Source organism: Psittacula echo (genome assembly GCF_963264785.1).
Source record: "Psittacula echo genome assembly, chromosome: 3".
Lineage (NCBI taxonomy): Eukaryota > Metazoa > Chordata > Aves > Psittaciformes > Psittacidae > Psittacula > Psittacula echo.
In genome coordinates, this window is record NC_137736.1 from 5,702,558 (window position 1) to 5,730,165 (window position 27,608).

Genomic DNA, 27,608 nt, shown 5'->3' on the forward strand with positions numbered 1-27,608 from the left:
TTCAGCAAAGCGAAGTGCAAGGTCCTACACCTGGATCGGAGAAGTGATTGAGAACAGCCCTGAGGAGAAGGACTTGGGGGTGTTGGTCAACGAGAAGCTCAACATGAGCCGCCTGCAGTGTGCGCTCACAGCCCAGAAAGCCAACCGTATCCTGGGCTGCATCTAAAGAAGCTGTTTGTGCTGGACACCACAGTATTTTCATCATTCTTGCCTGTCAGATGATTCCTATGAAAGTTCTTTGCCCCAAGGTTGGTCCTTTCACCCTGACGCATCCTCCCCCTCTAAGCTCACTCTCTGAGTAGATGTCTCATAGACTTTCAGCTATTAAATCTCATCTGCTGTTACCACAGATCACCTGAAGGGTCATTCTTGACTAAAATAATTGGATTTAACATCACATAGGTATGGGGTGATTAGGAGGCTAGGTGTCTTGGGTGCCTGGGGAGAAGGGCTACTGCTTCTTGGGTTCAGTTGCACAGAATGATACCTGGGGAGCATTTGCTGGCTGTGGTCTGTGCTCATCCTTCTCATGCATCATTCAGTATGGGCATGGATATAAACCACAGAAAAGGAATGCATCTAGAAGCTGTATTTTGGGGATGCTTGTTTGTGGTTGGCTGCGTTTAATAATGTAAAATGAACCAAAAAACTATCACCAGAGTACTTTAACTTCTTTCAGTATTTTCCTGCAGCTGCAGACTACCAGACTGCTGTTAGTGTTTTATTCTTGCTCAGCGTCCAAAGTGTGCTAACCTATTGTCAACTCGATAAGAACCAGGGACATAGCAATGTTAATCAGATGAGAACTCACGGTATTGCGGCAGGTTCTGTAACAGGCCTGATGCTAAAATGATCTATCAATCAGCTGTATCGACCACACTGCATTTGCTCACCCTTCTTTATTAGGAAGGGAATGTGCACTCTTCAGGGATCAACATGGGAAAGCAAGCTCCTCAGGTTTTGCAGCATTTTCCCTTAGCTACGTCCTGAAGAGGTAGATGTTTACATTTGAAAGATTCTCCACTCTTGCCCACTTCTGTGAATCTCTGAGCTGTAGGAGAAAGGGATTCATTTACCTAGGGTAATCATAGGGTTGTCTCGCTTTCTTCCTCGTTGTTGTTTGCAATAGTGATGCTCGTTTTCCTACCTAAAAACTTGTGACCGATAGATTTCATTTCACTTCACTTCAGAAAATTAAAATACTTGTTAAAACAAGTTAGATTTATTTACAAGCATGCATAGTAGGTAAAAATGTTGTAAAATATGTTTTCTTCTTCCAAAAAGTCTATAAAAAATATGCTAAACTCCCTTAGAGCACTAACTGCAGCGGGCTGTACAGCAAATGCAACCTTGGAATTCATCACCAAATTTCAATCCCTTGAGGCCTGTCTCGCAGAGGCTAAGACAAGTGTTACTAGAAGGAGAAAATATTATGATATATTGCTCTTTGATGCAGTAATCGTTATGAAGTTATTCTCAAAGCAGCTTCGCTATCAGGCTCACCCTTTTTTCAACTAGAGTTCAGATGCTGCGGCAGACACCTGCATTTACTGAGTTTGGGGGAAAGGGAGAGGAAAGAAAAATGAAGGCTTATATAAAGTTCTACAAAACAATGTTGTAAAGTATGTGTTGTATATCCATCTAACATGGCCTCACTGGACAGAGTCAGCTTTGGGGAAAAGGGGCCAGATGGCCTTTCCTGAGTTTAATGGTTCCTGTTATTATTCATCTCCATCCAGAGAGGCAACAACATAGAGCTCATAACTAATACTCTTTCTTTTGCTTTCACATGCATTCATCTTTATTGGATGCGTGTTCCTTTCCTGGCAGGATAAAACAAGCATTTTGCTTTCAGGAATGACTCTGTAAAGAAGACAGCCTGTCGTGGAGACTGATGAGACAAATACTTCTTTCTGAACAAAAAAACCAAATAAAGCAATTAGAAGCTGAGTTTGAATGAATGAGTTACCTTAATAGTGGAATTGTAAGCAGCATGTATTTATGCAATCTAAGATAACACTGAGACACTGTCACTGGTGCTACAGAGCCAACATTTGTTCTCAAGCAATGTTTTATCCTGCTAAAATTAGGTAGGAAACGGTATTTCTGATAGTGCTGTGAGTAGTTCATTTACATATGCTGGGTATTTTTAATCACTGTAGATATTCTTCTTACTGAGCAACTGTCTTGTCTTCCTAGCTAAAAAGGATTTTATATATAATGTGGACATTTTCACCATGCTCTTTATCTTTGCAAATTTGTGGAGAATATGTAAGATACCAGGAGATCAGAAAGAAAGGGAAAAGACAAGGAATTGCAGGCCAGTCAGCTCAATGTCACCTGCTGCAACATTTCTGGAAGAAATTATCAAAAATGTATTTATAAGCACCTTAAAGATAACAGTGAGATAAGTATGAACCAACATGGATTTGTCAAGAACAAATTACATCAAACAGTCTGATTTCCTTTTGTAACAGGGTGAAGGCTTTGTGGGTATGGGAGAAGCAGCTGACATAAATCTTGAGTTTAGTAAGGCTTTAAAACTCCCTCACATGAGATCCTTATGAGCAGCTAGAGAAATATGGTTGTCATGAAATTTCTGTTAGCAGACACTGTATAGGCTACATACTGTACGGAGAGAACAGATTTTTGATAGGAAAATATATGAAGTAGGCTTGTTCTGCAGTCTGCATTTCCTCATCTTTCCATTAACCTTCTGCATCCTGCGACCGTGCCTAAATTTTCAGGCAGTGCAAAGTGAAGTAGGAACACAGGCAGATAGCAAGACAGAGCTAGAATTTTAAATCATCACAACAAACACAAGAGATAATTTAGTAACTAATTAGTTTTGATAACATTAGAAATAAGTAAGGACAAGGGCATGATACTGCACTGAGGCTAAAACAGTCAGCTATGGATTAGGGGACAGAGAATAACTGTTCAGAAGAAAGTCTGCTGGAAGAAATGAAGTGGTTGGAGTAGGTCAGGGGCATTCATGTTGCTGTGAAAGTGGCAAATAACCACAATGGAATGTAGAAACAGGAGTATCTCCTGCAAGGTCAGTGAAGTAACTTTTCTTCTCTTCATCACACTGGTGAAGCTTCGGATTCCTGTGTATCATTTGGACCATAATGCTTCAGGAACTGTATGGAGTAGGTGGGCAGAGTCCACAACAAAAGCAAAAAGAATAGTTGCCAAGCAAGTGAGAGCTGTGGACTGAACCTCTGTTAAGCCCAAAGAAAAGGCCAAGAAAGATACTTAGTCTTCATGGGCATAAAAAGCAGATACAAAGAGGAAAAGAAATCTGTGCCTCTCAAAGTGTCATGCTGAAGGGAGGCATCTTATTTAAGATATGGTGTAGAGCAGGTAGGATAAGAAATATTTGCCCTAATGGTCTTTAATTACAGGTTGGAAAAACATGTCAGGAATAACCCAGGGAGAGGAGATGATTTGCTCCCCCCTCATAGTCCCTTCCAGCTCAGTGACAGCTGTAATCCAGTGCACTAAAGTGGGCAGGGACACCTGGTTATTCCGGGACGTCCCTTTCTTGTTGCTGTAGCCGAGTGAGGAAAACAGCGTCACAGATTGTAAGGCTACTGCTGCTGTTCTGTCTAGGTTTGAAGGTGGCTGTAGTAACGTAAAGTAAGCTTTGGCGTGGGTTCATCTTGCAACGTGTTTGGGGTTTTTAATAATAAAAAGTTTGCCTGTATTTTTAGTGGTTGAAGAGGCACTTAGATTCTTGTGTAAGCTCTTTCAGTAGCATTATTAAGTATAAACTAAGCATAAGTAGCATAAACGAAGGTAATTTCAGGGTTTTATGTATTATATTTCATGAAATTAGGTGTTACTAATTGTACAGAGCCCTGATAACAGTTGATTAAAGAAGAAATTGACAGTTGGCCTTATTCAGTACTAGTAATATAAACCTGAGTGCAATCCACAGGATAGTCTGCAGCGCGTGTTATACTTGCAATGTGAATTTTGGTAGATTTAGCCTGGTAAAGTTCAATACAGAAAAATTCAACAACCCCACCTCCAAAAGGCCGCTCAGTAGTAAAATAGAAACTTAAAGCACTGAATTATTGCATGCTGGAGCTGGAAAGGAGAGGGTGAAAAGCAATGAGAGAAACTTAGGGTATCATCTTTCCTCCCCTATAGTAGCTGACCCTGTTCACTACCCCATTATACATCACTGTTATTGAAGGGTCTGTAATAGGAGGAGGATACTTAATGTACATAAGTTTTCGAAAGCAAACTGTAGCTGAATTAAAAACCAACATTTTTTCAGGGTGTTTGCAGGGCTGCATAAATGCAATGGCAACTACTCAGATATTGCATCTGTACTCAGCTGTTGAGCAAAGTTTATTTAGCTAAGCCATTAAAGCCTGATTAAAATTTGGTGGGATGATAAGACAAACATGGTAAGTCCACTGAGGTCTGAGTTGCTGCCAGTATTGATTAACACCCTTAACACCCAGTGAGAATCCTATCAAAAGCGTATTTCACATCTAAGCTATGGGAATCAGAATAAAGCCCTGGACAACAACCAGCGCATCATTCAGACGAGTGTTTTATATCCCTATATGACAAGCATATGAAACAAGATAATGAAAGGTTGCCAAAGGATTGGTTTGACTCACAGATGGACATAGGGATTTACAATGCTACAAATACAAGGCCAGATTCATATCTGGTATCATTTCATCAACTTAGTTGATTTTTCAGGGGTTAAATATGGCCCATATTCGCTAACCATCAGCTTAAATCAGACAAATAGTTTGATGCCTTGGAAGATAACAGACTGTAGATTGCAAGGGAATACAACTGCCATGGAAACTGATGCAGATGTGATTACAGAGAAACTTAAGAGAGAGAAGACTCTTGCTGGCAGGTAAAATGTAGCTGTTCCAAATGCAAGGCTGGCAATGAAATGATATAAAACCAAGCATGAGAAGGGACAGAGAAAAACAGATGTAGAAGAGGATTCAGAGAAAAATACAGAGGGAAAAGAAGGACAATAAAATTGCAACTGGTATGTTAGCAAGTCTGTCATTTCTTCAAAGGTGAAGATGAGAAACTTGAGCTTTTTGTGTCAAGGCAGAAGCCCAAAGAAATTCGAAAGAAGGAGGAAGAAAATGGCAAAAGCATGAGATTGTTTTTAACTCAGGCATTTCTGCTGTACCAGTAAGGCAAAAAGCGAGACTTAGAAAGTGCAGAAAAAGGTTACGTTTTATGAAAAATCAGTCAAGCATGGTCTAGATTTGAAAGAGTACAAATTAGAAAAGGAAGGAATGAATGCTTGTGATCCAAGGGGACAAAAGGTTAAGGGAGGTGTTGCAGATGACTCTGAGGTTTACTGGAAGAATGAATCTGTTAATGGTGATAAGGAGGAGGTAAAATCTAGAGGGGGGTTGGTTTTGTTTCATGCTTCGCTGGGGGGACAACGCTTCCTTCCAAATCCTAATAGGGGGCATAGAAGGATGCTGGGGAGCGACTCTTCATTAAGGACTGTAGTGATAGGACAAGGGGTAACAGGTTAAAACTTGAAAAAGGGAAGTTTAGATTGGATCTAAGGAGGAAGTTCTTTACTGTGAGGGTGGTGAGGCACTGGAATGGGTTGCTCAGGGAAGTTGTGAATGCTCCATCCCTGGCAGTGTTCAAGTCCAGGTTGCACAGGGCCTTGGGTGCCATGGTTTAGTGTGAGGTGTCCCTGCCCATGGCAGGAGGGTTGGAACTAGATGATCTTAAGGTCCTTTCCAACCCTAACTATTCTATGATTCTAATTCTGCAATTAGCTAAAAAAGGTATCTATACGGGTAAGTGTGGAGAGTATTAACAGTTTGCAACCAGCTCAATAAATTTTGAGTCAATTGAACAGTTAGAATTATTGAATAAAAAGCAAAACCCAAATCCCATGTATTTCATTACATAAAATACTGGATAGAGTTAGTGTCCTTCCTTTACTGAAATTGTATAAAGAATATTTATTACAATAAATACAATATTTATTAAGAATATTGTCTGTATTTTTACTTAATTGCTAGCTGGAAAGTTTTACTTGAAAGTATCTGTCAGTGGCATGTTTGGGATTCTGAGAGGCTCCCCTTATTTTTGTGATAGGAGCCTGTGATAGGGAACGTAATGAGCCCCTAATAGGGGATGGCCTGTTGTAAAATATCTGGTTATCACACTTGTGTCTTGACCCCCAGGTGAGTGTCATTTGGAGAACTAACAGCTTACAGGTTGTTTTGATGGAGACAATAAAGGAAGAGGGTTTCATACAGGTGTTCCATGATTACTTGGGGAGATCTGCCTCTGCTTTTGCATGGGGAATTTAGAGACAAAAGGGCTCTAGAGTGCTGCTGAGGCAGAAACAGTGAGACTACTGAAGGGAAAAAAGTTGCTATGAATCAGTCATAAATAGCTGTTTTCCAAGAAGCATCATCAAGTGTGATTTAGGGAGGCCTGTGAGATGGCTGTGGCATCTGATCTCTGATCGAAGCATGGCTCCTTAAATACAAGTGGTTTGGGGAGATATGATGATGGTGTGAGGTGTATTAGTATCTTAATTTTTGCTTCTGATTTATTGTTTTAGAATAGCAGCTTGGAAGCCAAACTGTGTAGCAACCGTGCGTATCTTCTGTTACCATTTTCTTTCTGGGCTTTTTTTTGGCTTGTTGTGTTATAACCTGATAGATAGCGTAACCAGTTATGCTAGTCAGTAACTGCTGAGTGTTGCCCATAATGTAGGTTTTCATATGCTGCTGCACATGGGGTTTTCTGCCAATTGATTTTATGAAAGGAACTGGAAGAGTTTCAAGTCGCTCTGCAAGTTCTACAAACTGTAGAATCTGCATTGTTTCTGCCTTTTCTGCTGCTAAGTTTGTCTGTCCTTCTGTTTGTACCCAATAGAATTTAATTGAGTAATGGTGACTTCAGGAACTAGTTCCTCCAACTGCTTTATAGGCAAACAACTTTTTCAGTTTAGCAGCCTGTTATGCACATTAAATGGTTCATCATTTAAGACTGTATAATTTCTTGATTTAAGTAGAGGTATAATAGCTATATTTGAGGCAGGTCTTGGTCTGGTATTGCTTCATCTCAGAAGACTGATAATGTGAGGAGCAGGTGACATCAAATTTCTCAGTGTCTGGGGTTTGGTTTGTTTGTGGGGTTTGTTTGTAATCTTAATTACATCTGAGTACTAATTCCCTGTTTCTTTAAATATTTATGTCCTTACTAGCTAAATATAAGCCTCAAATCATTAAAGCTGAAATACTGTGGTGATCAGGTTAAGCGTATCCATACAGTTCAACCTGTTGCTTTGCTGAACCTAATGAATTTACAGAATTTACTATAAATGCTTCCCTTGAATAAAAATCATTTTACTTTAATGTATGAGCCAAGCAATAGCAATGTTCTGAATGCTGATCAGAACATTGCTACTTGTCTGTAGCTCAATGCTGGAGGTGTTGAAAGAGAAAATCAAAAGTTAACTTTCGGGAAAGAGTTGTTTGCTTTTGTTTGGCTGTTCCTGCTAACATAAACCCCTGGCTCCCTGAATGATGAATGAGAAGCTAAATGTGTGCCAGCTGAGGTCATGAAAATACTGCTGTAATAAGTCCGCTGTAAATGGTAGGTAGGTCAGACCTAAACAAGGCAAAGAACCCATAACTGGATTTCTATACAGGTACTCACTTAGTCCCCGCTGCCACATAATTCAGGAGTGTTCTGATGCAGGAGATGCAGAAGAATTAACATTAATGTTGCAGATAGGAAACTGAGGCCCACCAGGACTGACCAGATAACAAGTGTGGTTAACAACATGACTCTTATTTGCATGTTCAACTCCAACAGATTTCAGCAGGAGTTAAGCAGCTTAATGTGTTCATGGGTCTGAGCTTAATAAGCTTAGCCAAAAAGACTTTGGAAAAGCCAAATAACCCCTGAACTTAAGCCCAAATCTTATTTTTAGCATACTGTTCAGAGGTTCTATGGCATTAGGTGCATTACCAGGTAAAGCCTCAAGTGTTTTCCAGGGTTGCCTTAGGTTTTGTGTCTGGGGGGGTTGGTTTGTTTGGGTTTAAGTAACTCCCCCCCCTCCCCCCCCCAAAAAAAAAGCAAAAAGTGAGATAGCAGCAGTACCTCATGCAGACAATCAAGGCTGTGGCAATAAAAACAGGGCAGTTTTTTTCCTGAGGCCATGGAGTAAGAGATGAAGAGGGGGTTTGTGTGCATTGTGATTTTTGACTGGAAGAATAGTTTCGGGAGAAAGTGATCTTGGTAACTGAGGATAAAAGACACTCAATGCTGCTAGTGCAAAGATTGTGGAGGGTGTGAAAATTTGGATGAAGAGGGGGGTAACCTGTGCCATGTTAAATGCTTGCAAAAACAAGCTTGCAGCAGGCAGGTTGGCTGGATGGATTACAAATGTATTTTAAACATGTGCTGTAGTTAATAGCGCTATTATGAAATTAATGGAAAGTAGCTGTGTTCTTTGAACTTGCATCTTTATTTGCAGAAGCATGATGGGCACTTCACAGTCATCCAGCTGGTTGGCATGCTGCGGGGGATTGCATCTGGCATGAAATACCTCTCCGACATGGGCTATGTACACCGTGATCTGGCAGCCCGCAATATCTTGGTCAACAGTAACCTCATGTGCAAAGTCTCTGATTTTGGTTTGTCACGAGTGTTGGAGGATGATCCTGAAGCTGCTTACACAACAAGCGTAAGTTTGTCTTATCTAATTTGAACAGTTGATTGCCTTGTGCCTCTTTTATTCCGGTTTCAGATTTGTCTATGCTATAGACACAGTAGTTTGAATTGTCTTGCTCCAACTGCCAGTGTATTTAAGAGAAGTTGTTTCAATTTTTGTCTGTGTAAGTAATGTCTAATAAACTTTTGCCAAATATTTTCTTTAAGCAAATGTGCAAGCGTAAGTGAGAGACCTCTTCCATTCTTTGGGGTTTGCTTGGTTTTTGGGGTGTTTTTCCACATCATTTCCCCTTCTGCTAACTTGTGTTCATTTACAAAGGTATGTTTTTAAAAGAGGGAGGAGAGAATCTCACCATTTCCACTGTTGGTGGTGTCCAGCCTTGTATTCGTTAATTCACATTTTGATTTTATTTCCCTTACCCTTCCGTTCTAACAGGAAATGTAGGACCTTTCTCTCAACATTTGTTTCATTAATGCTTCAATTCCTTATGTGATGTAAGTAACTTGTCATACTGGAAAATGGTTTTTTGGATGGGTTTGTTTTGGGGGGGGTTCACTCTAGTGAAAAGGTCTTGAATGTGGAGAAGGTTCTTCAAATCTGATTTAGAAGAAAAGCCAATTGCACCTGAAGGATGAAGAAAGGAGTGGAAGGAGTATGGTGGTGCTAAGACAATTGTAAGTTCAGATACAGCATTTTTTTCACCCTTCTGAAATGTTCAGTTACATTCCTGTTATGATTATAGCCACAGCATTGAGAATCTTAGCTAATTATAAGCTGATTTCAGCCAACTTTCATATCTATCACTGAAACTAGGATTATTTCAGAGCCAGAGTGCATTCTCATTAGCACTCTCACAGAATGCACAGAATTTATATGTTCCCATGATAGGGCACAGTGCCAGAATTCTAATGGAGATAATAAATTAGCATGAAATAATTTATTTCAACCTTTTTTCCATTTGACTTTAAAAAGTGGTGTACGGCTAAAACAAAGAACTCATCTAATTGAACTGTGTTGTACTGAGTACTCTGGTGTATATATTTAATTTAATATAGCTATTATAATTACAGTTCCCCCCCTTTTTTAGCCTAAAATAGGGGTGTTCTGATAAATTCACTTCTTAGAACATGGTCTGCACAGAAGTGTGAGCTGACTGGAGCAAAACAAGTCACTTTGCAAGGCTTTCTATCAGTATTAATATGCAAGCTGGGGTGCGTGGGGGGAATCACAGTTTTCTCCTTTATCAGGGAGATTTCCTTCCCTTAGTTCTCAAAACCTCTTTTGCTTCACACTGCGTCTTAGTATGAGGCTTGAAAGGAAAAATAAACATTACTGCATCTTAACAAGTTACTGCGTATTGGCTGAGCCTTGCTAATTGTCCATGTGAGTGTGCTCAGCTGGCAGCAAATGCCCCCAGTGACAGGCACGTTACATTTCTCAGCACTGATCATGGGCTAATCACAGCTCAGCTGGTGGAAGGCGCTGGAAATTGCCAAGCAATCTCTCCCAGTTAGGTTCAGGAGAAATACCAAATGATAATTTGAGGCTTTCAGCTATTATTTGTCCTGTAAGTTTCTTCTGGATACCAATACTAAACAATTAGTTTTTCAGAGTAGTTTGTGCCTGTCTCTTTCATCATAGCATTTCCTGATTAAAAGCAGCTCTAGCTATGTTGTTAAAAAAGGAGTGTTTCATGGCAGTTTATCTATGTTGAAGGACTTTCTTGAAACATAGGACAGCTTTGATGAAATGTTTTCACTATTTTCCTATCTGTTCACCTAGCTAGTTAACATGAGACTGAGACAGCTGTTGTACATGGTATACCTCAGAGCCACTGATTCTGTCCTCCAAGGTTTCAGCCACATGCTGAGCAGGTATCTTTAGCATGTCAATTGGGATCCTGCAGATAAGGAGGGGCATTACAGAGGCTGATGGCCAGTGGCAGGACTTTGTATCAGCCAAGTATTTAAGATGAATCTGCTTCCACCATGAAGATCAAAAAGCTTAGAAACTCAGGTAGGAAAATGCAATGTGTCATTATAAAATCAACTAGAAACTTTGGAAGCAGGAAGAATTCAAAGCCGCAGAATCAGGCATAATAGAACAGCTCCCTCTGCCCTTGCAAATATATCATCACATCCAGCCTGTTGTAATCACTGTAGTTGAGTCTGCCCAATTCTCTTCTGTCACCTCTGGTCCTTGGGGGATGTCCTTTCCTCATCCCTGAGGGTAGACTGATGGCTACAGTCCCAATTTCATGTTGCTTTTATTCTGGGCAATCTGCTGATAGTCAAGTAAGTTTTCTGTGAGATGCTCTTGCCAGCCATGTGCTCCATCCTTTGGGTCTACCTCCCCTTGAGCAAGTCCAGTAGATGTTCTCTGTAGGAGGCTCTGTAGGAAGTCACTTCTTAAAGGAACACTGTACAATTATAACTAAAATGGGGTGGTGGGAGGAAGAAGGAAGTGTTTGTCACAGCGGCTGTGGAAGTCTCACTTTCACCCTTTAAGCAGTCTTTCATGGTAACAGAAGAGAATAGAACCTTGCATCAGATTTCGTCTCCTCTTGCAGCTTGCCCTGATCACCGTTACGTCGTTGATCTCTGTCCTTCCTCATCATGAATTTCTTCCCAACAGCAGGCCACATGTATTGCTAGGTTTTATAGCATCTCTTTAGTTCCATAGTGTGCTTTTGCCATATGAAGGTTAAACCTTCAGTGCTTACAAAGGTTCTGAGCTTTTAGAATTCGTGTTTCCCCTCCACAGGGATTTTTACTGATAACAGCGCAGTACCCGTAGATACAAGAAATACATAAGAGTGGGTCTGCACATTGAATAGTAGCATTTTTACGTTCATATCTCCCAGTACACCACTGTCTGTCACTGCTCAGGGGAAACTGATTATTCTTTATTCCCCTTTTTGTCTTGGGCCTGGTATCAGAAATAGAATGGCGCAATTGAATGTTTTCTTTGGAAGCAAGAGCCACAAGACAACCTAACCCAAGCAGAAGCCAGAAAATAGAATTTTATACTTGTAATGCTGCGGTCAGTATTGTGTGACTGTATTTCCAGACATAAAAATGTGAACTGATGCAAAAACCTGGCAAAACAGGTTGCATTCTCCCAAAAATAAGCCAGAAGGCCCTTGTATCTTGTGAATTTACCACATCTGAGCAGACACAGCCTTGAGTCAAATGATAACATCTTTTGCTTTGTCTTCATGTTATAATTCAATATACATATCGCTGCCTTTACTTGCTAGTTTCTGATAGATCTTACATTATTTCTATTGGCACATCCTCCCACATGCGGGGTGAAAATCAGGAATCTAAGCCTAGGAAAAGCAATAACTGACAGTGAAAATCTGGAATGAAAACAATCTAGCAAATTCCTACATTCGATTCTCGCATTGAAACACTAATTTAGTTAGGAGACTGTATTCAACTTGATGGAAAACCTCACAAATGCCCTAAAATAACACAGTTTGTTTGCCAAGAAATTCAGACTGTGACACTGCTGGTTGGAGAACTGCTGAATGCTTTAAAACAGTACATGGAAAGACTGAAGTATCAGAATTTGACTTTTGTAAAGTTTTTGGGTTGGTATTTTTTTTGTCCACCAGTCTGTTGAGGCAAAAGATGTAAACACGTTTTTGATACGAGGATTGGTAGGAAATAAGAGGTTGGTTTCAATTTGCTACCAAGAATTGCAAAACTTAAAGCAACATATAGTTTTAGAATAGGACGGAGGAATTAAGAGTAGAAACATCTGACTGCCAATACTTGTGTTTCAGATAGATCAAGAAAAGAAGGTAAATTTTGGATAACTGCATAGCATGGGGGTTTTTTCCACAGAGGTTAAATTTTCATTTGTCATAGTGGTTTCCAAGGCAACAGTTCCTCATGAAAAAACCATTTCTAGTATATAAACAAGCATTTCTGTCAATAGAGAGGACATCTAGGCTCTCGCATCCCTGTTTTTTAGATAATCAATGTTATATGATGTAGACTCATTTAGTTTAAAACTAAGTTTTAAAGTTGGGGTTCAAATATACTTCAAGAAGATCCACAAGCCTCTAGAAAAATCATTTTCATGCAGCGAAATGTGTACGTATAAATAAAATCAGAACAGGATCTGTGGCACTACCGCAAAAAGGACTGAACTGGTATTTCTGTTAAAGGTGACACCTTAATATTCTCCTTTAAGTCTGATTTTTAATGAGACAAAAAAGCTGCTACGAAGTGAATTATATGTTGCATAAAAGAAATATAGAATACATTTTTATCAGTTGCATTTCTGAATTCAGCCTTAATATAAGGAATATTTCCATAACAGTAGAGAAGTTATTTATTGCATTTCATTTCCTGAATCATTTAATAAACTTTATGGGTCTGACTCTTCTCAAGACAGTTGGACAAAATACCCAGTCCAGGGAGATTTTAGGCTTAGTTGATTTATTAGAGGAGCAGAGCAGATTGATGCCTTTAGTCTGTATGAATACTGGCAAGTAGCAAAACTTTGGGAGAATCAGGATGAAGAGTTGCTTGGTTTTTCTTTTGCTTTTTTACATGATTTCCATATATTAAGACATTTTCCATTTTCTCTTACCCATACACAAATAATGGGCTTGGGGGAAGAAGTTCTAATTTGCTGAAAAGTAAAACAAGACACAAATGATTTTCTAGGTAATTTGGGTTGTGAACCAATGGTCTCTGAATAACTTGAGTGCTATGACAAGCACAGTGCCTATGCCATTGTTTCATTTAAGAATCAAATTAAACATAGACAATGGAGTAAACTGATTATTGACAACGTTCAGAAAGGAAAAAGAGAGGCTGTGTACTGTAAAGGTCTGTATTAACCTGTTTCCTTGAAAACTGATTGTAACTGACATAAGGTTGAGCGCAATCATTGTCAACTGTTTAATTCTGTATATAATGTGATACGAAGGGTCTAGAGCAGAAGTCTTATGAGGAGTGGCTGAAGGAACTGGGATAGTTTAGCCTGGAGAAAAGGAGCCTCAGGGGAGACCTTATTACTCTACAACTACCTGAAGGGGGGGGGAATCGATCCCTTCTCCCGGGTAACAAGCAGTAGGACAAGAGGAAATGTCCTCAAGCTGTGCCAGGGAGGTTTAGACTGGATATTAGGAAAAATTTCTTCACCGAAGCCTTTGTCAAGCATTGGAATGGGCTACCCTGAGAAGTGGTTGAATTGCCATCCCTGGAGGCATTTAGAAGACATGTAGATGTGGCACTTAAGGATGAGGTTTAGTGGCTTGGCAGTGTTAGATTAAAGGTTGGACTTGATGGTCTTAAAGGTCTTTTCTAACCTAAGCAATTCTAAGATTTTAACATTTTGTCTGACACGTTTTGTCATCACCAAGCTAAGACAAACATAATGATAGGCAGGATGCATCATGGCCATGTTTGGTTCTCAGACTGAAACCAGGCAGGTGTTGTGTAATTCCACCAAGCCTTTCCCTTATCTGGAGGGATTTTTACATTTGATTTTGCTGAAACTGGCTGTGAAATTAATGTACTAATGTGCCTTATAACAGATAAATGCCTTGTGATAAGAGTAATATTTGTTCCCAAGCTTTGCAACTTCATCTTGCCAGGCTGAAGCCTGACAGAGTTACTTTGCCTGAATACTCTGTTGAAAGCCTATTTGAAACCACATCGCCCAGGGCTGTTTGCAACCCCACCTTTCTCCATCTTTCCATAGGCAGGTAAGCTCTTTACAGCAGCCCTGCTCTCTTCACAGCATCTGTCCTCCTTAGCATCTAAAAGGAGGGCAAGCATATTCACAAATCCTTGCAGCTTGTAAGGCAGTCCTAGAGTCTGATACCTCCGAACAGCTTTCTCTAATGACTCAGCAGGATGAGTAGCACAGATGCTGCTCTTCTTCCTGGTACTTATGCCACCCTATAGTCTTCCTATTCAGTCTGAAAATCCCTTTCTTGTTGCTCTTTACCATCATATCTATTCTATAGCCAAGTATCAGATGCAGGATATTTGTTCAGAGAGTATTTTGTAAAATGACAGATTAACTGGAAGTGAGGGGAAAGGAAAAGGGCAGGTATTTCTATTACTCCTACTATTTAGTTAAGAGGTAAATATTTAGCCCTTGTGGCCACAGATAAAAATATGCCATTCATGATCTGGCTATCTTTTGAGCAAGTGCTGATGTTTGCAAAGACCTTTTAACTAAAGGTTGTATCTGCTGTAAGTTTATACTATTGTTTGCCAAATTACAGGTACAGAACTCAATGGGATCCTGAAGGGGTTGTCTTTTGATAAGGCAATCAGTATCATTTTTGCCTCATCAGGATTATTGTGCTTCTGTCCAGGAATCCAGCTGCTAGCAGCTGCTGCTTATCTCCTGACAGTGCATGTCCCTGTTCTTAGCTGAACATCAGCCTCCTAATTGCAATGGGTTGCTTTTAACTACAGTATAACAGTAGGTATTACTGTAGTCAAACAATATATCATACTTTGGTGCAGTGGTTGTCAACCTTTCTCAATATGTGGATTCCTGAAATTTGTCCAGTTGAGATGCAGACTTTGTTAGAAGTTTCCCATTTGTGGGTTTTGCAGATTGCACTTTGGTATTTTCAACAGATCTCTTCAAAGTATTCCACAGACTCTCAGGAGGGTTTCTACCTGGGGCTGAAAACCCACTCCGAGTATTTTTCCAACCCACACTGTTAAAGTGTTTTCTGTTGGTTCACTGCATACATGTTTTCATTGAACTCATGTTAGCTGCTGCAGCAAAGAAAGGCATGGATAGGGATCAGGGTTATGAGAGGCATCCCAGGTTATGAGAGTATCCCAACACTCAGAAAAGGTATCTTTAGCTCTGTGAATGCCATTAAAACCTACTGTTCCAGAGGATTAACAGCACAACGTACTTGTGATCTGCAGAAATGTCAAGAGTAGCACAAGAAATTCACGTTAGCAAGTCTTCTATCTAGACTAAAAATTCGGTTCAGATGATCACTGGAAACACACTATGTTGAATAATGAATGGGCTAGGTCAGAAATACACACTCCTGTTTCATACGGTATAAAAGGTTTGTTCAATTAAGTTAAATGATAGGAAATTCAGATCTTTTAAAGGTGGCAAATAGTGTTATTGCACAGCATGTGTGATCAATCAATCATGGAGCTGATTGATTGCCATAGAAAACTATCTGGGACAAGATTTCAATGAGTTGGGGTTTTTTCCTTGGTTGTTTTAAAAAAGGGAGGTAAATATTCTTAGGAAGAAATAATGTCCACTTACTACAGTCAGTAACAGTTTTAAGGAGAGATGAAACCTCATATTTCAGCCAAGGGAATCACAGAAGGAGGACAAGAAGAAAACAAATGTGAAAGGGAGAAGTAGCTAGGTGTGGATTGTTTTCAAGCTTTCACACCTTTCTCTGAAACACTGATATAGCTACTGCACAGGTTATGGGCTTACAGCACCTTGGGTTTGATTCACTATGGTAGTTTTTGGACTCTTGATCTTAAAGGTCTTTTCCAACCTAAATGATTCTATGATTCTTGCTTCATACAGCAAGAGTAACTCTAACTGCTTGTGCTGGTTATGGCTGGGATAGAGTTAATTTTCTTCATAGCCGGTATAGGAGCTATGCTTTGGATTTGTGCTGAAAACAGAGTCGATAACACAGGGATGTTTTAGTTATTGCTAAGCAGTACTTGCACAGCTTCAAGGCCTTTTCTGCCTCTCACCCCACCCCAGCAGGGAGCAGGCTGGGGTGCACAAGTAGAGGGACACAGCGGGGACTGCTGACCACAACTGACCAAAGGGATGTTTCGGACCATGTGACATTGTGCTCAGCATATAAAGCTGGGGGAAGAAGGAGGTATTACCCTTCTGATTCTTCTCCCCATCCCATGGCAGGGGCAGTGAGTAAGTGGATGGTTTGGTGGTGCTTAGTTGCCAGCAGGGGCTAAGCCGTGACACCGCTAAAACTGTCTGTAGGTATGCAGGATGCCTGTTTGTAAAAGTCCTTGGATGAGGACTGCACCGTTCTGACGTCCATGCCCTGTCTTGTACAGAAAAGGCTGTGCAGGATTCACGCAGTGAAATTCTGTGCCACCTGCTACATAGATGGAAAATAAATCAACCTGGCCTCAAGATTTTTTCAGTGAGTCATTACTTTTAAGTAGTTTAATTCTGCAAAATGCATTTATGAGCAAAAGCAATAACAAAATGTGTCTGTGGGACCTGCAATCCAAACGGAAATGGTTATGTAGTGGAGTACAATCCTCCAGAAAGACTTATAAAATTAATCTGTAGGTTACTTTCAAGAATTAACAATAAAAAATACCCTTTTTTTCCTTTTTCTGCAGTGCTGAGATTCTGATTTTGTTTTGCAGTTGTCACACACCATTGGGGGAATTCTACCTGGCTTTACTTTTTAATTTGGGTATGAAGAAACACTAAATGAAATACAAATCATCAGTGTTTACTTGACGGTTTATGGGACCATTGTTTTCCATTTCGTTCTTTGTTGTTTGGTTCAAGACACTATTCTAGAATTGATAGAGCTTTGTGTCCCATGTAAAAAAAAAACCCAAAACTTCATCATTTGTAGTTTAATTGCATAATATACAATTGTCTCTTCTTTGGGAAATGCAAGTTTCGTTGTCATGAGATACTGATTTGTTCCATGGGCTTGAAGTGTACCTGTTTGTTGGAGTCTAGATGGGCAGGCAAAGGCATGAAGCAGCTATACAACATCCTACCTGTGCAAAGCAAAGAGACTCTATTAGCAGACCATTTTAGCTGTTCATCTTCCTTTGTGTAGCTCATTGCAGCATTGTCAAGTCCCTGCTGGTAGGGAACACAAAAGAAGTATGACTATAAAGAGAGATTGCCATTTAGAAAGGAAACAAAAATAAGCTGGGGAGCCTCTGTAGCTGCCATCCTTCAAAATGTGGCTGTTTGACCATACCACTGTCTTTGGGGTATTCAGTAGCCTGGCAATTGTCTCTCTTTACCTCTACAAGAAGTCGTCATTAAACATCTGCATAAAGCTGCAAAGAGCTTTGTTGTGGGTTTGTTGTTTGGTTTTGTGTTTGGTGTTGTTTTTCTCCAGACAGCTTGGATTTTTAAATGTTTAAATGTAACAAATACCCTCTTTATTTTCAGAACTATAATTGCCATTGCTTCTGGTGACCCAATGATCTGATTAGCACTTTGGGGAAGGCAGTGACAAGGGTCAGTTTCCCTGCAGAGCTTAAGTAATACCTTCCATTGCATAAGAAGAAAACGATAAATATGTTTTACTTCTGCTATAGCATAGAATGAAGGATTATTTATCAAGTGTGTTAAAGCACTGACTGGCTTTAAGATCACAAAGGCTGGTGTTATTAACTGGTAGAAAATCTACAAAGTTATTTTGGCAAAAATGATCATTCCTTACTTGTGGTTACATAGCTAGTGGGGGAGCTAAAAAAAAGGGGGGGCTCTTTCTGCCCTTTCTTCCCCTTTTCTGCTCCTTCCTCCCCCCTTTCCCGTCCAACAGTGTTATCTCAGTCATGAGTATTAAGTCTGGCTTTGGTAGCAGATTCAAAACTTGCTGGTATTTAACCCATAGAAACAGGCAGTCCTACTCCTCTGAGCAAATCTTATATAGCTCTGCAAGTGGGGCAGGGAAAAGCCAATGCACTTGCAAATCATTTCTGCAGTAATAGTCAAGTGAAGATTAGGATGCTGGAGAGGGACCCTTAATCAAGGATTGTAGTGATAGGACAAGGGGTAATGGGTTTAAACTTAAACAGGAAGTTTAGGTTAGATACAAGGAAGAAGTTCTTTACTGTAAGGGTGGTGAGGCACTGGAATGGGTTGCCCAAAGAAGTGGTGTATTCTCCATCCCTGACAGTGTTCAAGGCTGGGTTGGACAGAGCCTTGGGTGCCACGGTTTAGTGTGAGGTATCCCTGCCCATGGCAGGGGGTTGGAACTGGATGATCTTAGTGTCCTTTCCAATACTAACTGTTCTATGATTCTGTTTCTATGATTCTATGTTTATCAGAAAGCTACACGTGATGCTTTCAAAAAGACTACCAATTGACCAAGGCACTAAAGCTATTGACATGAGAACCTCAGAAAATTTTGTTCAAGCACACTACTCTTCTTGTAAACCAAGCCCAATAAAGTTAAGCAGTGTACTAATATATATATGTATGCTTGCAGTATACTCTATAAGCAGTCATAGCATTTTATTGTTAATTCCTCATACTGCTGATAGGTATTTTTTTAAGGCTAATTATTATCAGAATATGAATGCAATTCTAAACACAGCTGTTCTTTTATCTGTATAGGGACTTGATTACATGCATTTACAATTGTTTAATTTTTAATCAGAATTGCCATTTTCAAACTATAATTGAAGAAGCTATTGTAAAAATGCATAATATGCATACGCATTAAAGCCATACCTGCGCACTTAAGATTAAAAATGTAAGTGTACAGATATAAAATCAAAGTTATCGCTTTGTTGCTAATTATGTGAGTGGATATAATCCTAAACACCTGTTTTCTTAGGCTAGTAAGGATCACATTTCACTTAGTATTTTAATGGTCAGAATACAGACTAAGGAGCAGTGTATTGTAAAACATCTTTACTGTGTTAAATACATTGGAACATACCTGCAGTATGCACAGCTCCTGATATACTGTTTAATGACTTTAAAGTCAGTCCATTAAGGTCAGAGGTGTTGCCTTCAGTAGCATGTCAGCCAACAGTAATTACTGCAGGTTATTATAGTATTGTGAGACACAGAACAAGCAGAATAACCTCCTGAAAGCTTTGAAAAAGAATGGGGCTTAGTTGTACGTGTGGTGTGTTTTCTCATTTAAAGTTATTGGTACTTTTCAAAGATGGGTTAAGAAACTAAATTCGTTTAGTGTGTGCTGTTGAAGTCAGAGCAATTCATTGGGAAAAGAAAACCATTCAGCTCCAGTGATCCAGACAGCCTAACTCTAACTCTATTATTTAGCTGTTGTTAGGTGGAAGGAAATAAGATCTGGATGATGTTTTTGTTTTCATTTGTTGCACCACTCTCCAAGGGAATTTATGACCCGCATTAAATACTGCTGTAAAAAGTAACCTCTGCATGCAGCAGTATGAAACTTCTGGGTTGAGAACTTGAAGCAGTTGGCTTCACCAGGGTTTTTTGAAGCTTCATAATTAAAGCTTGACATATTCAACAGTAGGATGTAACTCTTTTGTGTGATGTCCATGAGTGTAGTCAAATGAATTCCTGACTCTACTCCCATAAAAGTCATTTAAATTAAAAACCCCACCTGTTAAACTTGGTTAGTTAAAAGCAGCCAGTTTTTCAGGCACAGATACATATTTCAAAGCCCACAAGGAAGGAGCCTTGAGAGAAGGAAGCTCATGCTGTGTCTTCAAATGCTATAGGAGATCATCTGTGTTTCTGTCTCAGTTTCCCCTGCTGTACTGTGTCAACTGCAGAGGAGCTATTACAACACTGGAAGAGACCAGAAATTCTTGACAACACTCCTAGACCATGATGCAGTCTTATTTATTTTTTGGAATTGAGAATTCCTGTGTGCTAAACACCCAACACTTGGATGCACCAATTTTTTTCTGTTGGTTGGTTTTGTTGCAGTTTTTTTGTCTGGCTCCAGAGGAATTATCCTACACTGCAGTTGCATGTGGCCAGCTAGACCTGTGTTTCCTAATGACTTCTATCAATTTCAAACTTATCAAATTAGAAAGTGGCATTACAATTTCAGAGTCACTCTATTCTTATTTGATGAAAATAAACAGTAACATAGAAAATAGAAATTCTGTTCGTTTAGCAAGAACTTGACCCCCATTGATTTTTAGCCTGGAATGCTGACATCCAATCTTCACAAGGCAAACTTGGGCAAAACCAGTTTTCCTTTTTTTTCTTTTTCTTATGGAAGGACTTTTTTGGGTGCTGTTCGTTTGGTTTTGTTGGATTTTTTCTTTTTAATGAGGATCAGTGTTAATGTATTAATGTCATCAAAAAGAACCAATCAAAAATGAGGGAAAGTATGGAATACTGATGAGGAAAGCGTGATGCTTCTGAGAATAAGGAAAGTTAGTACTGTTTTGATTTTGTTATAGCCTAATATTTGCTTAAGATAGTAATCCATAAAGAGAGGAAATAGGGGCTTTTGTGGGAAACACAGCAGTGTCATGGAGAAGCTGAAGTCCAGTCTAGGCACCTTTATTTAAATGGATGAGGAGATTAAGTTTAGATGCAGAACACTGAGAAAAATCTCAGATGCTGTAATTTCCTGAACTGTGGTCTTCTGGAGCATGAGTCACCTTCTCCATAGCTGTATTGATCAAAGAGAATTGGTTCTTTTTCCTATAGCATCTCACTGCCTCACCTGAAAATTCAACTGAGGCAAAGCAAGCAATACTACTCTTTCAGATCTGGTGGCAAAACCCAGAGCAGGCCGAATTGACAGGATTTGTAGGTTTTTCATTTTCAAGGACAGCTGCCCTTTAAAAATCTTACGTTTAATTTCATAATCAAAGGCTATTTATCTGGCTGACTGGTACAGCTACTTACTTCTTGGAGTAACATTATACCAGTTGCACAGTTCAGAAGGTTTAGGATACATTACTGATGGAAGAGCTCTCAGATAAATCACACTGATTAAGTACTGTTCTTTTTATATAAAGGCATCTTGCAAAGGGTAGATGCAGCTGAACATGGAAGGAGGGAGTTTTAGCTTGGTATGAGTTGTTAGTGTTTGCAAAATGCAGTACTTTCATTCCACTGTCTTCCCCTTGGCCTTCAAGGAGATTGGTCCAACTGCTGCTGGTGTCAAGGTTGTTGTTATTCATTTCAGATAGAAGTAGGAAGCCCAAAACATGCACGTCTTGCACACTTATGAGGTTTTCTGGTCACTTTGATACCAGTTCTAGTATTTCTCCTGTACATGATACCAAAGGTGTTGTAAATGGGATTCTGGAATCATAGAAGAAGTTTCTGAAGCAAGGTATATGCATATGTTAAACGTAATCCTCTTTTATATTTGTGTAATAGAAATGTTAAGTTAGGAGCGAGACAGGCCTAGTTATTCACCTGAATTAATTCCCCAATTATCAAGTAGAGGAATTTCTGCTGACCATGTAGGAATTGCAGTTTGCCCTCAATCAGAAGCGTAACTATGGAAAGAAATTATCCATTGTTGCCAGTTTGCTTACAAGAATGAAAACCGGATTATTTTCAGCCACACACAAGCCTTTGTGAATCTCACTTGCACACTTCCTGTATCGGATTTCCAAAACTTTCAAGGGTAAACTTACTCTTTTTAGTCTTGTGCTTTGGCAGACTCAAGATAGCTCACAGCTCGGCAAGGAGCTGCTTTTTCCTTCATTATATACATGAGAGGGTGCAGGGAATGAGTCATAGTTTACTGTAACCGTGTTTTCCTTTAAACAGAAATATTGCAGCACAGTGGTTGTCTGGCTTAAAAACATGTTAGACCTAGATTTGTATGACTCTGATAAATCTAGGTCAAACATCATAGTCTTTGCTCAGTACTTACTCAGGCAAGACTCCCATTGGCTTTAACAGGAGTTTTGCTTGACTAAGCACTGTGGGATTTGCCCTCAGTATCTAAAATATTTGATCTGTTCCTTGTACTTCGGAAGCGTTAGAGAATCAAATCGCATGGCTTGTCCTTGACTGCCCCACTGTGGCTGCATCATTGTCAGCTTAAAAGGTGTCAGAATCTTCTGTCTCCTGACATTAAGCATATATTCATTGTCAGAATATTAAAAAAACAACAAACCCACATAACTTCTTATTTATTATATTTAATTACAAAATCTGTGCATTAATTCTGTGTATTACTGCATGAAAAGGAAATGTGTTATTTTGTATTCTAGATTCCTTGTTCCCCTTCTTTCTACTCTACAACTTCAGCTTTTTGTTTTCAGTTATGGAGGGCTTTATTCTTAAGAAGTCCCATGGCTTTTTTATTCTCTCATGTAAAATGGCTCACAGGTTCATATTCCTGTGTATTCTCTACGAGGCCTGTAGTTCATAGCTCAAATGTCAGAAATGCATTCAATGAGGGTTAAGGCCAGCTTTGTGAAGTAACAGAAGAGGCAAATTGAGTCATTGGTAATCTCAAAAATTTCAGTGCTTTCTTAAAATACTTTTTCTTTGCAAGGCAGACATTAGATGAAAATGTTTCATTGGCCTCACCAAGGAACGTGCGGTATTCGGAAATAAAGGCATATAAAGACTTGAAACCACATGGAAGGACTAGTTTTATTCTAAGCAACGTAGCCATGCTTACTGCCTCAATTTTGTGGTGGTGTTCTAAAATTAGCTGAAGTACATTTTTAGGTGAGATCTGTCATCCTCTCCTGTAATACCACATCACCAACTGGGCTTTCATTTCTACCCTAATTTCTGCCTGTCTTTGCTCTCAGTGCATTACCTATTATTACTCCCTTTGTTTTCTCTTTTCATTGTATCTTGTTTTATATTGAACCTTCTGAATGGAACTAACACATTTTTATCCATAAGCACTCTGCTTTTGATTTATATTCCACATTTAAGGCTTTAATTCAAGCCCCCTTGGAATAGAAATGCTGTCGCCGTACTCTTTAAAATAAGCTCTAGGGTGAATTTCATAATAAATGTGTTACGTGTTTCCTTAGGAGGTTTCTTATCCTTACTCAGGCTAAATAGCTCCCGAATCTTCAGTGCTTCCACTGATATAAATACTTCTAGTCATGAATAAGCTGTTATTCAACATGAACAATTAGCTTGAGTGTGTATGCTTTTTCTCCCACTATAGTACTCGGGGCCAATACAGGAGTATATTTGCTAAGCAGTCAGTTCTAGCCTGAGAAAAACATGCTAGATTTGTCTCTCCAAAATGAGGAATCTGGTAACAATATTGTGACAAGTAAGAAATATTTGACTTTCTTTACTCAGACTCCCTTTAAATTCTTCTTAACACATACAGCAAATTCTCATGAAAATTTGATTTTTTTGCCCAAATCCTGCAACTCAGCCACCACTCTTAGCCTTTTATTCTATTTCAGCCTCTTTAGCAAAGTCTGTTATGCTTAATTGATTTTATTTTTACACAGAGATTTTTCAATGCAGTTACACTCCCAAAATTACAGAGCAGTGCTGCTGATTAAGCACTTGGGTAGACATTCTCTGTCCGTAGTCATTTCCTCCTGGAGAAGCATGAAACATTCAGCAGACTGGTCCTGGATTGGTTGTGTATCAATGAATAAACACTGCACAATCATTGTAACTGCATTTTCATGTTATGCTTAATGTACTTCTTAAAAATACCTTTCTCTGATAATTTCGGGGTTTTTTTGTGAATTATAAATGACATCATTAGATTCATAAGAGTATCTAACCTGAAGAGACTGTCCTCAACCTTTTCTCTAACAAACTAGAATAATTAATTGAAATTGCCAAATAATATATTCAGCTACAGCTTTAAGTAAATCTTCTTGGTATCAAGTTTAATTTGGTCTTTGTTCCCTTGGTCAAATTTTGGTATCGTTTTCTCAGGCATAGCTCTCTGACTGATCTTTAGTTCAGTAGTTCATCATAGGAATTGAAGTCATTCAAATGTGGTCTAAAATGCCCCCTGAGCTGGGGCTATGGTTTACTCAGGATTCCTACTTTTCAAATGTACAGATGTCGATTATGGGCGGAAACACATCCTCAGAAGTTGAGAGAGCCTGTGTTGTATCTGTCTTGAGTAACAACTGCATCAGTCTTATTATTCTGAATGAAAAGAATGCATCATGTCCTGGTCTACATTTTACTAAGTTATCTACTTCTAAACATTTGGAGTTGTAAAATGGGAAGCCACCAGGCCATCGTTCAAAGCAGCTAGGCATGTCAAGGAAGCCTGTTACGGCGTTTATTATTAGCACTGTGGAATTGCCCATTTAATTATTTTCTTTTAATTTTTGAGTGCTCAACTAACAGCCACACACTTTGTTTTACAGACTTTCCCAGTTATTATGTAATGTAAGAAAAGTATTCTTTTAGCCAGCTATTCTGGCTAAGAATGGAAGCAGGAGTACCACAGTTTTCCGCGGCTTTAGGATCAGATAGATAGGTGCTGAATTGCCTTGTTAAACTGGGACCTTATCCCATGTGCTAATCTGAAAAGCGCTTTGCCCTCTCTTGTAGATCTCACTAAAGACAGCAGCATTTCTGCTCATGATTTTGTAGTCCTGTGCCACCAGTGAGACATGCCACATGGGCTAACCTACCTGCTTCTCCAGAGTTCCATCTCTGCACCCTGTTGCTTGGTATTGTAGAGGTGCTGGGTATTTCCAGCTACAACAGAAAGGTGCGCTTTAGGCCATATAAATGTATTATTTGCTATAAGCAATAAATTTTCTGCACTAGGTTTTTTATCAGAAAGAGGGAAAAACTGTCTGGGATCCCTTTAGTCTCTTGATCAAGCTGCCTTTGTTCATGGTAGAGCAACGTTACAATAAGAGGCGTTGTAGGAAAAAGAGAAATAGGAAGATACACCTAACAGCTGTGACTAACAAAAGGAATATCTTTCATTACTTAGTGAAATGTATTCTTTTTCATTGCTGAACTATTGCTTCAGAAACCTCCTCAATTCATAGAGTGGAGGGGACACCTCACCTCACTCAGTGCACTGTAAATTATTCAATGAAATTAATGCACGCTGTGTGTGCAGACTCTCGTTTCAAAGTCTTTTCTAAATGGGAGCTGCCAAAGGTTCATGAAACTGTCATGCTCGTAAATTATTGAGCAGATCTGCTACACTCTTCTTGAAAGAAATATATGGGGATCCGTAGCTTTAGTAGTTTTTTGAGGTTTTAATACGTGTGTTTCTTTCCAACTGCATATAGAACATTTGTACTCCATCAGAAATAAAACCGTAATTACAATCTGCTTCTTAATTAGGAAAGGATAATGAGAGAGGGCTTGTATATGTTTGGCATTAACTGTCCCCCACAGAATAGTAATACTGCTTTGTGATGTGTAGATGACTGAATCATCTACAGCATAATTTGATACGCAGAGGATACAGTGTTTCTGTAGTTAAATATTTTAATGTCACAAGGAGTTATTTTGGGTTTCCTTCCTCTCAGGGCTTTAGCTTTACCCTGTCAGTTAATGGGGAGAAAGAGCTTGTGACAGGACCCCAAGTCAGACAGAACTTTAGGCAAACATGTAGGTCGTGCTTGCAGGTTATGCTTAGGCAATTACTTTATGAATTGTACCAACCAAACCGTAAGAGAACAGGGACTGTTGCTTGGGGTAGTTTTTGTCCTTTCACATGTAGGTTGTTTTTTCCCTTTTCATTTAGTATCCCTACCAGTGCCAGCATGGTACCCCAGGGCAAAGGTAGCAAGCTCTACATGCTTCCTGACAGCACATTTCGGCGAGGTGCCTTTGGCTCCTCTGGAGGCCTCTCTCCATTACAAAACAGTTGGGCAAGTACTGTGTTTGCTGCTTATTTTGTTTTATTTAAATTCTATGCAACTGTCAGTTCAGCTTTGCCTTTTGACCAGGTGTTGTGAAATCAAGCTATTATACAATTGATTCCAATGGTCTCCTCATAGTCGTGGATTGCAACGCAACAAGCTGTATTTTCTCTGCCAAGGTACCTTTTTGTAGCCTTGTGTATGTTGTACTGGAGTTAAATTCTTGTGTATTATAAGGTGTATAGATGAAAGCAAGAAAAAGCCTCTTGAAATTGTTACAGGGGCAACATAACACCATCCTAGGTACCACAGATGCAACATAATACTGGTGGTTTTTAATGTTTTGAGGTTTTGCTTTTAGTTTTCTGCCTGTGGTGTACTGTATTGTCCTGGGCTTTTTGCACAGACCTGTTATAACTGATAGTAAAAGGTATTTGTATTAGCCAGCTATACATCAACAGAGGTTCTTTGGTAATCTAGGAAGTAAAAAAAAAAAGAGTATAAAAGTAAAGATTGATGTGACATACTGAAGACTCATTAGAAAGAACTTTTAAAGCCCAAGTTGCATCTTTTCTGCTCAGAAGGTCTGCCTGTTAAGAGGGATAGCACCACTGTATGCTTCAATTTGCATGTACCAATTTAATTATAGCGGACAGAAGCCATGCTCCACCAACCAGCATCTCACTTGTCAGCACCTGTGATTTTAGTCTGAGTTATCCATCCAGGGAGAATCAACTCTTGGAATAACATGGGACTGACATAGTGATTTTTATTTTCTTTCCTTTTTTTCCCCTAGTTCTTAGTAAGAAAATCATAAAAACTTGTCTCTTAAAAGTACTTGCTTGAAAAATAATGAACTTTTGCAATTTGAGTCATAACTCTTTCATGGAGGACAAGGCTGCGACAAACATTTGTGAGGAACCTACACCAAGATCTTCCACCCAAGATCTTACTGTGTTACTAGAGGATGTGTGTATTGGTAGGCTTTCTATGGGAAAAAGCTATATCTCATAGTTAATATGCACACAACTCTTCTGGTAGCTGTGCAACACCAGTTTTATACTCTGTGTGAACAGCACCTCAAACCTCTTAAGCATTCCTGCAGGTTCCATAAGCGTTTTTATTTGCAGTTGCTGTGTTGCTAACGTGCCCGTGGAGCTAGCTGTTTATTGCTTGTGAACAGTTTCTTCATGTATGCACATGTATTCTTTTTTTTATGTCAGACTGCTTCAAAATACCAAATCCCAATTTTCTGTTCTATTAAGTTTTTATACGCCAATATCTTTTGGTAACATAACAGAAGTTGGTACGACCTCATGAGGATTCTGGGAGGGTTATTCACAGTTATGAGCCATTACAATCATCTCGCTTCTACCCAGTACTAAATGTAATTTCAC

General features: G+C 39.3%; 1 protein-coding gene across 1 annotated transcript in view; it reads left to right on the plus strand.

Moving 5' to 3' along the window:
• EPHA6 (EPH receptor A6) overlaps positions 1-27,608 on the plus strand; it is a gene marked incomplete at both ends in the record, with an annotated part of 464,979 nt that overhangs the window by 406,294 nt on the left and 31,077 nt on the right. Inside the window, one exon of the mRNA XM_080613276.1 lies at positions 8,522-8,731. Within this exon, the coding sequence (XP_080469402.1) occupies positions 8,522-8,731 (210 nt within the window). The remainder of the gene's footprint in view (positions 1-8,521; positions 8,732-27,608) is intronic.